At 39.2% G+C, this 13,952-nt stretch overlaps 1 protein-coding gene across 1 annotated transcript in view; it reads left to right on the top strand.

Annotated features, from left to right (window-relative positions):
- LOC107599215 (BMP-2-inducible protein kinase-like) overlaps positions 1-13,416 on the top strand; it is a 24,922-nt gene extending 11,506 nt beyond the window's left edge. Inside the window, exon 2 of the mRNA XM_016290748.1 lies at positions 13,235-13,416. Coding sequence (XP_016146234.1) covers positions 13,235-13,416 — 182 coding nt within the window. The remainder of the gene's footprint in view (positions 1-13,234) is intronic.
- The last annotated feature ends 536 nt before the right edge of the window (positions 13,417-13,952 follow it).

Raw genomic sequence — 13,952 nt, 5'->3', positions numbered from 1 at the left:
AAGCAAAGTTTCCTTACTTTAGCAAAGGAAAACCAGTCTCCTCTTGGCTTATATCGAAATCCTCTGACATTTTTCTTTGCAAATCTTCGGTTTGTACTTCCAATTCCTGACCGGCGTTTTGTTTTGTTGTCTCTCCGCGTTCGTCACTAATCACGCAACGCCAACATGCTACGACATCCGCCGGAACGACTTCCGCGTATGACAGTTGGCAGAAGTGATATAAAAGTGTTTAGTACGTTTGAAATATGGATATTTTTCTTTCAAAAACGCATGAATTCACTACAGAAGGCCTTTATTCACCCCCCAGAGCCGTGTGAAGCACGTTTTATTATGGATGCGCATGCTTTATTTGACGACTTGTGGACTGTTCAGCTGCAACACCTGCTGACTGCAATGATAGAGCTTGGAATAGCCAGGACAATTTTTAACATAACTCCGACTAGATTCGTCTGAAAGAAGAAAGTCATATACACCTAGGATGCCTCGAGGGTGAGTAAAACATAGCCTAATTTGAATTTTTGGGTGAACTAACCCTTTAATTCTTGGCCTAAGGATGTGGCCTTGCATGATTTCCCCAAAATGCTTCTCTTTATACAATATTTTTTTTTATTATTTAATTAAAAGATTTAAAAGGTTTTTTATTTAATATATGGGCTGGTATTTTACTTATGGAGAACAGAGAATTATTAATTTCCTACCTGATAATGTTAAAAGGAAATAGTTGTGCTAGCACAAAGCTCAGATTAGAGGCCAAGGATAAGATCAGGTCTACATATTTGAGTGAGCTATTTAATGACTTGTAAAATCCAAAGGTTTTTTTTTTATTATTATTATTATTTTTTTTTACTCCGTTCATCAGCAAATATTTGCCAAGGAACATAATTAAAAAAAAAACCCACCCTATTATACTTTCAACCAGATTTTTATATGTTGTAATCATCAAGTCTGTGAGAAAGAAAATGCAGACCATCTGTAAAGTTACAAAAAAGAATGAGAAGTCAACTTCATGTTGCCATCAAGGAGAGGTTGTTGCAAAGTGCAGAATCTCTAAGCTTCTTACCAAAAGCAGACATGTCTCTATTTTTAGAAGGTCAGCCTGTACCAGAGATAAATTTGTGAGCATCATTGTGGTGTAACTTGGAGGACTCAAGGGAAACTGATGTGTTATTTAACAGATATTTGTGAGCTGCATGTGGGTCGTTGGTGTTTATGAAAGATTCCTGTTAAAATAAGATATGACTTCCAGACTTGGGGGATTTCAAGCAGATGTGAAAAGAGAAAAAAATACAACAGGAGAACTGCTGTATTCCAGTGGCATAAATTAATGTTATAAATACATAATATTCAATTTTACTGAGCAGTTTTATAATCTACTTAGTTTCAGTGGTTGTTTGATTGTTGATGGCTCATCAAAAATCGCCCTTTTATGCCATTCCAGAGAAGTGCATAAATATCAGATGTATATTAAATTGTCAAACAACTGGAAATATTGATGTTTTAAGCTGTATCGCCCAGTTCTAATGTGGAGTCATCAGTATTGTCAGAGCTGTAGTATGGAATGACCCAGAACAAGCAGGCAAATGTCCTCTGTTTGCCCTCTTATGCACAGCAGAATCAACATTTGTGATCGTCAGCACATCAGGCTGCTGGTGGGGGGGATTCCATTTCTGGCTCTATTACTGGAAAGGAGAAGGTCTAAACTTGGGCTAGATCTGCAGGAACATCCCTGTGGACAATTCATTTGCTAGGGTACTTATTGTTCCTCCGGATTTTTGTATCCTCTAAATTCTTCTGATGGGATGGCAAGTAGAAAAGTAATAAATAGTAAATGCAAGTGATTTTTTAAAACTCCAGTCCATGCCATTAATTCTGTGAATTAGGCCATTTCTTTGTTATATAGTTTGTCTTGCTTTAAAATGTTTCATGATGTTCTATAAAATTACTATTACAAATTACAATATAATATTGTCAACACTTTAAAAGATAGTCTTTAAGTTGACACACACACACACACGTCACTGAGCCATGGGAAGTTTAGCTTTTTATTTGCATCCTGTTGGGTTTCATCCTGCTTAACATCCTGTTCGTTTTTTAATTTCCATTCTGTTAAGTTTCATCCTGTTTGTTTTCTTTTCAACCATATAATTAAAGTGCCTGAGCTTCTCCAGAGCATGTTTCTCAAAGTCTGGTTTACCGTTGTTTATAAATGCTTAAATATGTGTTGGAATTTTTGAGTTAAAGGAGCTTTAAGGAGTTAAAGAGCTGAATAATACAAATGCCCCAAGTGATTTCACCTGGTATTTCCACCAGACATTGTTACTTAAAGCCAAGGGATATCTCAGCCAAATTAAAAATTCTCTCATTATTTCCTCACCCTTATGATGCTCCAAACCGACTTGGATTTTCAGAATTAGATTTTTTTTTTTTAGGAAAAAGGTAAGAACGTTTGCACAAAGACTTAACAAATCAAGCCCAGACTCTCGCAGATTACAAAGACTACAAAGATGCTGTATACATGCAGCATCAGCTGTTTTTTACTCTGAATTAGATTGTATAATTTCGATTTTCGAAATTAAGCAAAAACAGAATGGTCTGACTTTAGCTTTGTGAAACCATACTACATAAAACATCTGCACAAAAAAATACAGTAAATGGGCTGAATGAGAAAGCAGATTCAGGTGGCGCTTATGGAACAACAGCCATGCAGCTTTTCCTTGGTTACCACTGTAAACAAAGCAGCAATGTTATTTCAAACATGCATCATGCAGAGGCGAAATTAAAAGAAAATACTGTCTAAACTTTTCTGAAGACAGTCAGTTCCCCTCAGATATGCATCCATATAAACCCCGACCCCAACTGTATCGCTATTCATTTAACATCTCAGCTGACTTGAATCGTCACATATTTTTATGGATTTTCAACCGGCTCGGGGTGCATCGTTACATCCCTATGTTCCACTAAAAGAGAGCAAGCTAAACCAGTGGCCTGATTTAAACCACTGGCCTGCACCATATATGCACCATCAGCATTCAGCAGGCATGAACATCACTCACACTGCTGCCTGCCTTCCCATGAGCCTTCGTGTGAGGAAACGGAGGCTGCATTTGGACAGGTGACGGCTGTTTTGTGTGTATGTTTTTCTGATATCCCTCAGATTAATGAAATGTGTAATCGGTCTCTTGCTACTGTTCTAGATCACAGGAAGAAATAACTAACAATTATGTCAGAATAGCACCTGACCTATATCAGTAATAATCCAGTGTAATTTAGGACAGTCATCAGTGTTACGAGTATGGTTTTATGGCATGACTACATTTCCTGTTTCTTATTAAAAACAGCCTGCTTACACAACATGTCTTGTCATGTTATTCAAGACACTTTCTGTTAGTTTCAGTGTATTTTATTGTCCTGCTTACACATAAGATTGCTGTGTCGGTCTGTTAACCAAAAAAGGACAATTCTGCGATCATTTAGGGGAAGTCGTGGCCTAATGGTTATTGAGTCGGACTCGTAACCCTAAGGTTGCGGGTTCGAGTCTAGTACCGGCAGGGATTGTAGGTGGGGGGGAGTGAATGTACAGCGCTCTCTCCCACCTTCAATACCACGACTGAGGTGCCCTTGAGCAAGGCACCGAACCCCCAACTGCTCCCCGGGCGCTGCAGCATAAATGGATGCCCACAGCTCCGGGTGTGTGTTCACGGTGTGTGTGTGTTCACTGCTGTGTGTGTGCACTTTGGATGGGTTAAATGCAGATTCCAAGTATGGGTCATACTTGGCCACATGTCACTTCACTTTCACTTTCATTTACTCACCCTCATGTCATTCCAAACCTGAACGACTTTACGACACTAAAGAAGATATAATTTCGGATAATGCAATGAAACTCAATGAAGTCCAAAACCATACTGTCCAGACCCCATTGACCTGCATTGTATACACCAAAAACATTTTTCAAAACATCTTTTGTGTTTCAAAGTAAAAGTCAGTCATACAGGTTTTTAATGAAATGAGGTGAGCAAATGATCACAGAATTGTCATTTCTGGGTGAAGACAATGTTTGTGTATCTGGAGTCACTTGGGTTTAGTGAAGTGTAGCATGTTAGTGAGACTGAACTGTTCTTTATCTGTATTAGTCATCAGCAGCGTGCATCTACTTCCCTTGCTCAATGACAGGGTGAACCCTGACACACTTTTATGAGCTGTGTCTGAGATCCCTATGCTGTGCGCTTTGTTCATTCTTTGTGCTTGAATATGGTTAGTGGTAATGTTTTGGGGTGTCACACTATATAGGCAGCTCATTGTTAATAGGCAGTCACTAGTTTGAGCTCTCCCTTCACATTTATGTAGCCTGAAATTATCTAATATCTTTTTTAAATGGAAAATTGAGAGATTTTGCTCAAGCTCTGTAGTAGAAGTACAAGTGAGCACACAATACTGTTTTTACTGTATTTTTGATCAAATCAATGCAGATGAGCATAAAAGACGTCTTATTTTTTTTTTACTAATTCCAAACTTTTGAATGGTAGTGTATATCCTTGTGAAACAGATTATCGAACAAGATAAAAGTGTAGGGTGGGGACTTGGTTTTATCCATTGTTGTTGATTGGATGGAGGCAGATATTAATGCATTTGCGACTGAAAACTACTGTATGCGACTATGACCATTTTTTTAGGAGCACCAGTGCGACTGACCCGATCATCATCATACTTGTGATTGCGCTCAGGGGAGCTTCAAAGGTTTCTTTGTGTTTTTGCAGCGTTGAGTAATGTATCACAGACATATCTCACGAATCCTTTCATAAGCAAAGTGTAGACAGGGTGTAAATAAGAGATTAATTGCGCAGTTTAGAGAGCTTCGTTGATTATAAATGTGAGATCGAGATGAACTGAGATGAGTGACCGCTTTTAATGATTTTTAAGGGAGTTTGTAAATGTGATACTGATTTAAATACAATACAATTCAATAAACAAGAAGTTAATATTAAGTGACTTGCATTGTCTGACTACAACACTATTGTCTGATTTTGCTCTATTTTGTAGTCGAAAATAGTTTAAAACAAAGACACAGCGCCTCTCCATTCAAACACTGGTGTTTCGTTTATGAATGAACGGGGGTTATTAAACGAATCTAGTGAGTCAGTGATTCATGATTACCCATTCATAATGGGTTGAAATGGCGTTTGGTCTCGTACTGTATCGCGTACCTTGTGAGTGTCGTGCGCTTTGCTTGGCCATTTGTTGGGATAAACAGAAAAGTGTGTCCAGCTGAATTCAATTTGAGGTCATTTTTATTTTATTTATTTTATTTTCTTAAATGTGTGTGTGTGTGTGTGTATATATATATATTAGTATTTATAGAGTTTTAGCTTTTAGTTTTAATTACTTTTTCTTATTTGTAAGTCGCTTTGGATAAAAGTGTCTGCTAAATGACTAAAAGTAAAGTAAAAGTCATAAAGACAGTCACTTGCGTCATTCCTGAATGACTCAGCCTTTCGAATGAATCACTTAAATAAATGATTCAGTGATAAAATTAGTGACTTGCCGCCACCTGCTGGCAGTTTTAGTTTAATTTTTAAAGTATCTTTTCAGTTATTTAAATAATTTAATATTTCTATATTCAAAATTGTATATTTAAAACATTAATCTCATCATGAATTTATGAATTTAACTGCACTCATGCCACCTCTGAGCCTCATTAAATGTCTGAAAGCACACCAAGCCACTTTTGTATTCTTTTCTGTGCCACCTCTACAAATTAATTTTGTTAAAGGGGTCCTATTATGCTTTTTCAGTTTTTAAAATTTTAGTCAGTGTGTATGTTTGGGCATAAAAAAGATCTAGAAAGTTACAAATCTCAAAGTCCACTCCAAAGGGAGATTTTCAAGAACTACAACGAACGGCTCGTTTGGACTACAGCATTGGTTTCCGGGCTTTGTGAGATCACAAAGCGGCTCATTAGAATATCATTACAAATAATTCCCTTCTACAGAAATTCGAATGGTTGGGTGGTGGGGAGTGGCGAGGTTGGGGTTAGAATGCTTGGTTGAGTGAGTGTATCAGAGAAAACGAAGAAGAAGAGCTGCTGTGCTGTAGTGTCAAATTTTCGGCATGTCTAGAACAATTCTTACAAGTACAACACGACGTAGCTGGGCGCCGCGGACAGACGCCGAACGGCAACGCCGGTGTGCCTACACTCGTAGAAAATCATAGAGTGCTGCGCTTCTCGTCTGGTGTGCGACCGCCTGAAACGCTGTTTTTTTCACCCCTGTGCCCAAACGTCTTTGTTTGGGCTTCCGAAAGCGGATGATGTCAGGAAACAGTGGTTGCAATTTATTTTTTAACTCTGTTCCTGAGCATTATAACCCCAATTTGCTATTGTGTACTGCGCATTTTACTGAGGACAGCTTCCACAACACGAGGGAGTACAGTGCCGGATTCGCCAAAAGCTTTTGTTGAAAGACAGAGCAAGGGGCGTGGCAGTACTGAAACACTGTCTAAGTTGTTCGCCAATCACAACGCACTGGGACAGCTAACCAATCACAACACATTTTGTTTTTCGGAAGGCGGACCTTCATCAAAGCCGGAACTAATCGAGCTGTTTGTGCCAGGCTGGGGAGAAAGGTATTTTAATAATGTAAATTATGTGAAAAATAATGCGTTTTTCGAACCACCAAGTATGAGAGCATGTTCTAGTACACCCCCAAAACAAAATCAAGACTTTGTAAAAAAGCATAATAGGACCCCTTTAATACTGATTTCATTTGATTGGTAACTTATATTTCTTATTCTGTCGTTTTAATTATAATTTTTAAAAAGTAAAAAAAAAACATTTTTTTTAAAGAATTTGACAAAAGATTACATACTTTTAAATAAAATTAGAGGAATCAAATATCACCTCGTTATGGGAAGGCTACTTTTTGATAACATTTTGGATTATTGATTAGAAGGTGCTCCTAAAAGTTTGAACGTGCTCCTAAATTTAAAGGTCCTATATTGTCAAAACTGAAATTTCCTTGCTTTTTTTATGATAACTGAGGTCTAGGTGCAATGTAACTACCATATAAATTTCAAAACGGTCAGTTCACAGTAAAGTTCACACAGTCTGCACAAAGTAGCTGTGATTTTTCACGAACCGTTGTGACTTCCGTAAAAAGTTGACATCAGAACTACACAGTCACCGCCTTTAGTCACCACCCCGAGCACTGCCCAGTCCCACTCTCCTTTTGCCAAACCCCAGACAACATTGCGGAAACATGTCGAAAAGGTTAACTTTAACCACGAAACCAGATCAGCCAAGCTGTAACGTTACACTCTCACTCAAAGGATGGACAATCCTGTGAGGTGGATCACATCTAACATGTAAAGACAAACTCACCGTGTCTATCTAGTCATGATGAAGATGTATATACATTTCAATTTCAGCAGGCAACTAAGAAACATAGACATATGGCAAGAAATCTGTAGACGCGCCCACAACAACAAAAGACAATACTTTATTGAACCTTTTCTGATAAGAAGTGTGTGCTGCAAACGCGAGCATTTTTGACAATCGTTTCGGTCCAGTCTGCTCGTTTTATCGCGTTTAACCACAGCTGTTGTCGTTTTTTTGTCTTGCAGTGGCAGCAGATATGTGATCAAATTTCTAATTTGAGGCTGTATTACGTCGATTCTGGCACCCAACATCACAACAAGATGATATTTTAAGCTCCTTATATAGCCGAATCTGCGCTGGTTTGAATGGGCCGCCTCCAGTTTCCCCTTTGTTTTGCTGCCTCCAGCTAGCGCTGTGACGTCGGCTGACCCTAGTTACCTGTGGTTGGCCTGGCCATGCGTCACTCAGAAAACAACAGGCCAATTAGAAGAGAGGCTCATGAATATGAATTAGACAGCCAAAATCGACCTGTTCTCAGCAGAGCTCCTTAGAAATGTGCTGTAATCTAAAATCTTTAAGTATATTCCAAGTTTTTGTTTTGGGATTTCTCTGCAACACTGTTTTTCTCCACCTCTTCAAGGTCCCGATTAGTGGGTCTCCATACGAATACATCTTCAATTCAGGGCAGCTAAACAAGCATGAGTTTGTTAGGCAACAAGTGCAGCATTGTGGGTCCTCCTTTGTGTCAGGCTCTCTCTTTCTGTGGACCGCTCCGTGACTCAGCATGCTGTTAATGAGAAAAGGCTTGCCAGTCATACGTTGCCAGGATTCATTCACCCTGGAACTGATGGGAGAAGTGTTGCGGAGGCATGGCGGCCTTCTTCGCTGCATGTTGGTTCAGAGCTCCTTGCCACTGTAAGTAGCTGTGATTTTTCACGAACCGTTGTGACTTCCGTAAAAAGTTGACATCAGAACTACACAGTCACCGCCTTTAGTCACCACCCCGAGCACTGCCCAGTCCCACTCTCCTTTTGCCAAACCCCAGACAACATTGCGGAAACATGTCGAAAAGGTTAACTTTAACCACGAAACCAGATCAGCCAAGCTGTAACGTTACACTCTCACTCAAAGGATGGACAATCCTGTGAGGTGGATCACATCTAACATGTAAAGACAAACTCACCGTGTCTATCTAGTCATGATGAAGATGTATATACATTTCAATTTCAGCAGGCAACTATTTTTACAGCTACATTATTGTTCCAGCCACAATTAATCACAACAATGTATATACAATTACAAATGATTATATATAAATTGTCAGTTTGTTGTTTTATACACATGCACACAGACATTATTTCATACACGACATAATCGTGAGATGCAAGAAACAGACATATGGCAAGAAATCTGTAGACGCGCCCACAACAACAAAAGACAATACTTTATTGAACCTTTTCTGATAAGAAGTGTGTGCTGCAAACGCGAGCATTTTTGACAATCGTTTCGGTCCAGTCTGCTTGTTTTATCGCGTTTAACCACAGCTGTCGTCGTTTTTTTGTCTTGCAGTGGCAGCAGATATGTGATCAAATTTCTAATTTGAGGCTGTATTACGTCGATTCTGGCACCCAACATCACAACAAGATGATATTTTAAGCTCCTTATATAGCCGAATCTGCGCTGGTTTGAATGGGCCGCCTCCAGTTTCCCCTTTGTTTTGCTGCCTCCAGCTAGCGCTGTGACGTCGGCTGACCCTAGTTACCTGTGGTTGGCCTGGCCATGCGTCACTCAGAAAACAACAGGCCAATTAGAAGAGAGGCTCATGAATATGAATTAGACAGCCAAAATCGACCTGTTCTCAGCAGAGCTCCTTAGAAATGTGCTGTAATCTAAAATCTTTAAGTATATTCCAAGTTTTTGTTTTGGGATTTCTCTGCAACACTGTTTTTCTCCACCTCTTCAAGGTCCCGATTAGTGGGTCTCCATACGAATACATCTTCAATTCAGGGCAGCTAAACAAGCATGAGTTTGTTAGGCAACAAGTGCAGCATTGTGGGTCCTCCTTTGTGTCAGGCTCTCTCTTTCTGTGGACCGCTCCGTGACTCAGCATGCTGTTAATGAGAAAAGGCTTGCCAGTCATACGTTGCCAGGATTCATTCACCCTGGAACTGATGGGAGAAGTGTTGCGGAGGCATGGCGGCCTTCTTCGCTGCATGTTGGTTCAGAGCTCCTTGCCACTGTGTAGGCAGTCAATACTCACATTCATTGAGTTTTGCTGAAGCACAGAGACTTAAGCCAGGTGGCTAGATATTAAAAAAATTTTTTTTTTTACTTCTTGCCCTTATTACCTTTAATGAGGAGCATTTTTTACATTTTAAATTCATTCTGAGACTGCTGTTGTTGGCCCATCTGGAATCAGTTTATTAGCCCTCTTGTTTTTCACAGTTTACTGCGTCTTTCCTTTATTGCCTCTTTAGTATCTTTGTAACCTTTACTTGAACTTAACTGTTTTTTCTCAAACAAAGATAGTGTACGGCTTCAGAGAAGTTAGAATTATGGAATTCTTACGAAAAAAAAAAAAACACTGTAATTTTTTTTGTGTTTCACAGAAAAAAGCCAATCATACGAGTCTGGAATAATATTGAGTAAATATGTCAGAATTTCATTTTCAGGTGAACCAACCTTATAAGGTTGTCTTTCTCCTAAGGCCAACTTTGTACACGGGCGACTGCCAACAGTGAGCCAATACCTAACTTGGCTTAAGACGGCCTCTTTTCTATCATATTTTCCTTCTGAAAATGCATTTCATGTATTGAGCAACTGAGCAATATCAGAGGACCCATGCTGGAAGGACATTTTGAGCGCTCTCTCTCTCTCTCTCTCTCTCTCTCTCTCTCTCTCTCTCTCTCTCTCTTTATCTCTTCAACTGTTTTATTTCTTGTGCAACACACTTGAAGAACGCGGTTAAGACAGCTGACTCTACTGTGATGTGACCCTGTCTCTCTCTTCGGCTCCCTCTCGCTCTCTCTCTCTCCCTCTCTCTCGCGCTCTCTCTCATATATACCTGCGCTAAGTATGAACAAGAGTCACGGAAGTTCACACAGATGATCCCTGAACTCATCTCGGGTTGATACAAAGTTCATCCTCTTCTGTCCATTAAACTTCCAGTTTTAGATGAGAGAGAGAAAAAAACTAAAGCAGAATGAAAGAACTCCATTACAAAAGGTGTCTTATACATTTCAATTTCAGCAGGCAACTATTTTTACAGCTACATTATTGTTCCAGCCACAATTAATCACAACAATGTATATACAATTACAAATGATTATATATAAATTGTCAGTTTGTTGTTTTATACACATGCACACAGACATTATTTCATACACGACATAATCGTGAGATGCAAGAAACAGACATATGGCAAGAAATCTGTAGACGCGCCCACAACAACAAAAGACAATACTTTATTGAACCTTTTCTGATAAGAAGTGTGTGCTGCAAACGCGAGCATTTTTGACAATCGTTTCGGTCCAGTCTGCTTGTTTTATCGCGTTTAACCACAGCTGTCGTCGTTTTTTTGTCTTGCAGTGGCAGCAGATATGTGATCAAATTTCTAATTTGAGGCTGTATTACGTCGATTCTGGCACCCAACATCACAACAAGATGATATTTTAAGCTCCTTATATAGCCGAATCTGCGCTGGTTTGAATGGGCCGCCTCCAGTTTCCCCTTTGTTTTGCTGCCTCCAGCTAGCGCTGTGACGTCGGCTGACCCTAGTTACCTGTGGTTGGCCTGGCCATGCGTCACTCAGAAAACAACAGGCCAATTAGAAGAGAGGCTCATGAATATGAATTAGACAGCCAAAATCGACCTGTTCTCAGCAGAGCTCCTTAGAAATGTGCTGTAATCTAAAATCTTTAAGTATATTCCAAGTTTTTGTTTTGGGATTTCTCTGCAACACTGTTTTTCTCCACCTCTTCAAGGTCCCGATTAGTGGGTCTCCATACGAATACATCTTCAATTCAGGGCAGCTAAACAAGCATGAGTTTGTTAGGCAACAAGTGCAGCATTGTGGGTCCTCCTTTGTGTCAGGCCTGTGGACCGCTCCGTGACTCAGCATGCTGTTAATAAGAAAAGGCTTGCCAGTCATACGTTGCCAGGATTCATTCACCCTGGAACTGATGGGAGAAGTGTTGCGGAGGCATGGCGGCCTTCTTCGCTGCATGTTGGTTCAGAGCTCCTTGCCACTGTGTAGGCAGTCAATACTCACATTCATTGAGTTTTGCTGAAGCACAGAGACTTAAGCCAGGTGGCTAGATATTAAAAAAATTTTTTTTTTTACTTCTTGCCCTTATTACCTTTAATGAGGAGCATTTTTTACATTTTAAATTCATTCTGAGACTGCTGTTGTTGGCCCATCTGGAATCAGTTTATTAGCCCTCTTGTTTTTCACAGTTTACTGCGTCTTTCCTTTATTGCCTCTTTAGTATCTTTGTAACCTTTACTTGAACTTAACTGTTTTTTCTCAAAAAAAGATAGTGTACGGCTTCAGAGAAGTTAGAATTATGGAATTCTTACGAAAAAAAAAAAAACACTGTAATTTTTTTTGTGTTTCACAGAAAAAAGCCAATCATACGAGTCTGGAATAATATTGAGTAAATATGTCAGAATTTCATTTTCAGGTGAACCAACCTTATAAGGTTGTCTTTCTCCTAAGGCCAACTTTGTACACGGGCGACTGCCAACAGTGAGCCAATACCTAACTTGGCTTAAGACGGCCTCTTTTCTATCATATTTTCCTTCTGAAAATGCATTTCATGTATTGAGCAACTGAGCAATATCAGAGGACCCATGCTGGAAGGACATTTTGAGCTCTCTCTCTCTCTCTCTCTCTCTCTCTCTCTCTCTCTCTCTCTCTCTCTCATATATACCTGCGCTAAGTATGAACAAGAGTCACGGAAGTTCACACAGATGATCCCTGAACTCATCTCGGGTTGATACAAAGTTCATCCTCTTCTGTCCATTAAACTTCCAGTTTTAGATGAGAGAGAGAAAAAAACTAAAGCAGAATGAAAGAACTCCATTACAAAAGGTGTCTTACATGTTCTTCCAAAATGAGCATATATACCTGCGCTAAGTATGAACAAGAGTCACGGAAGTTCACACAGATGATCCCTGAACTCATCTCGGGTTGATACAAAGTTCATCCTCTTCTGTCCATTAAACTTCCAGTTTTAGATGAGAGAGAGAAAAAAACTAAAGCAGAATGAAAGAACTCCATTACAAAAGGTGTCTTACATGTTCTTCCAAAATGAGACGTGGGCAGTCGTAATGGGTTTTAAATTGTTCATTTCCGACTCTCATTCATGGTGCACAGTGCTACCCACAACTCTCTCTGTTTAAATGGCAATGCTTCTGCTGTGAGTGATATCAACCATTTTGCTTTTCATCACCATTTCTCCAAATCCTCAACCTTTAAAGACATTTCAGTAAACCCAAACATGAAACGTTCATATTTTGTTTTATAAATAAATAAAATTATATAAATGTATAAAAATGTAAGTAATGAAGCAATGTTGCAAGCGTTATAATAAATAATTATCATTATATCGGCATGAAGTGTCATTTATATTGTTTACTGTTTAATGTCAGAAGAACTCCCCTGAACTTCCTCTTTGAAATACTTTGTTGGGAAACTCAAATGTGTGTATTTATTTGTGTGTACAACGGTCTCTTGCAAAGTGGATGTATAGCGTTCTCAGTTTCAATTGCTTAATGTTTATCAATGGTCAAAAGTATGGAGATCACTGACCTAATAAACATCTGAACTAACTTTCTATATATGTGTGTTTGTGTATCCAGGAGGTTTCTCCATGGTGTTTCTGGCCCGCACACACAGTGGAGTAAGATGTGCCCTGAAAAGGATGTATGTGAACAATGTCCACGATCTGAACATATTCAAGCGGGAAAAAGTGTGGGAACAGGCCATTGGTGCCATTCAAATGAACACTTTTTCCCACCAGTCAAAACCAATCACAGTCTAAAATAATTGGGAAATTATTGAACACTGAAGTGGAAGAAATTTATGTTTACTCATTTGTCATAGAGGGATTTCCTCATGCAGGGCTGTTGTTTTTCATATAACATAAGGAGATAAGGACCCCTGGTTGTCAAGAGCCAAAACATTTTTAATGTACTGTAATAGTCAATTCAAGTCTTCTAAATACATACTATTTGTGTGGAAAATTTTGGTTGATATTTTTGTTAAAATATTATTTTGCAGTATAACCATGTTGACATACAAAAATAATGTGCAGGATCTCATTATTGTCCCCTTCTCTCCAAGAAGCATTTATGTAGTCTAAACACTTAAAGGCAGGGTGTGTGATTTTTCAAAAACACTTTAGAAAACTGATTTGGGCCGAATCGCAAAACAAACTGGTAGCCAATCAGCAATAAGGGGCGTGTCTACTCGTGATGTGGAGGAGAGCGCGTTCAGTGCATGGGACGGACACTAGCCGAGCGGAGCGACAGAAAGATAGAGATGGTGGATAAAAAAACAAAAGAGGAAATGTCTGCG

This window comes from Sinocyclocheilus grahami, unplaced genomic scaffold (assembly GCF_001515645.1).
Source record: "Sinocyclocheilus grahami isolate Dianchi unplaced genomic scaffold, SAMN03320097.WGS_v1.1 scaffold262.1, whole genome shotgun sequence".
Taxonomy (NCBI): Eukaryota; Metazoa; Chordata; class Actinopteri; order Cypriniformes; family Cyprinidae; genus Sinocyclocheilus; species Sinocyclocheilus grahami.
This window is presented reverse-complemented; position numbering and strand designations above follow the sequence as displayed.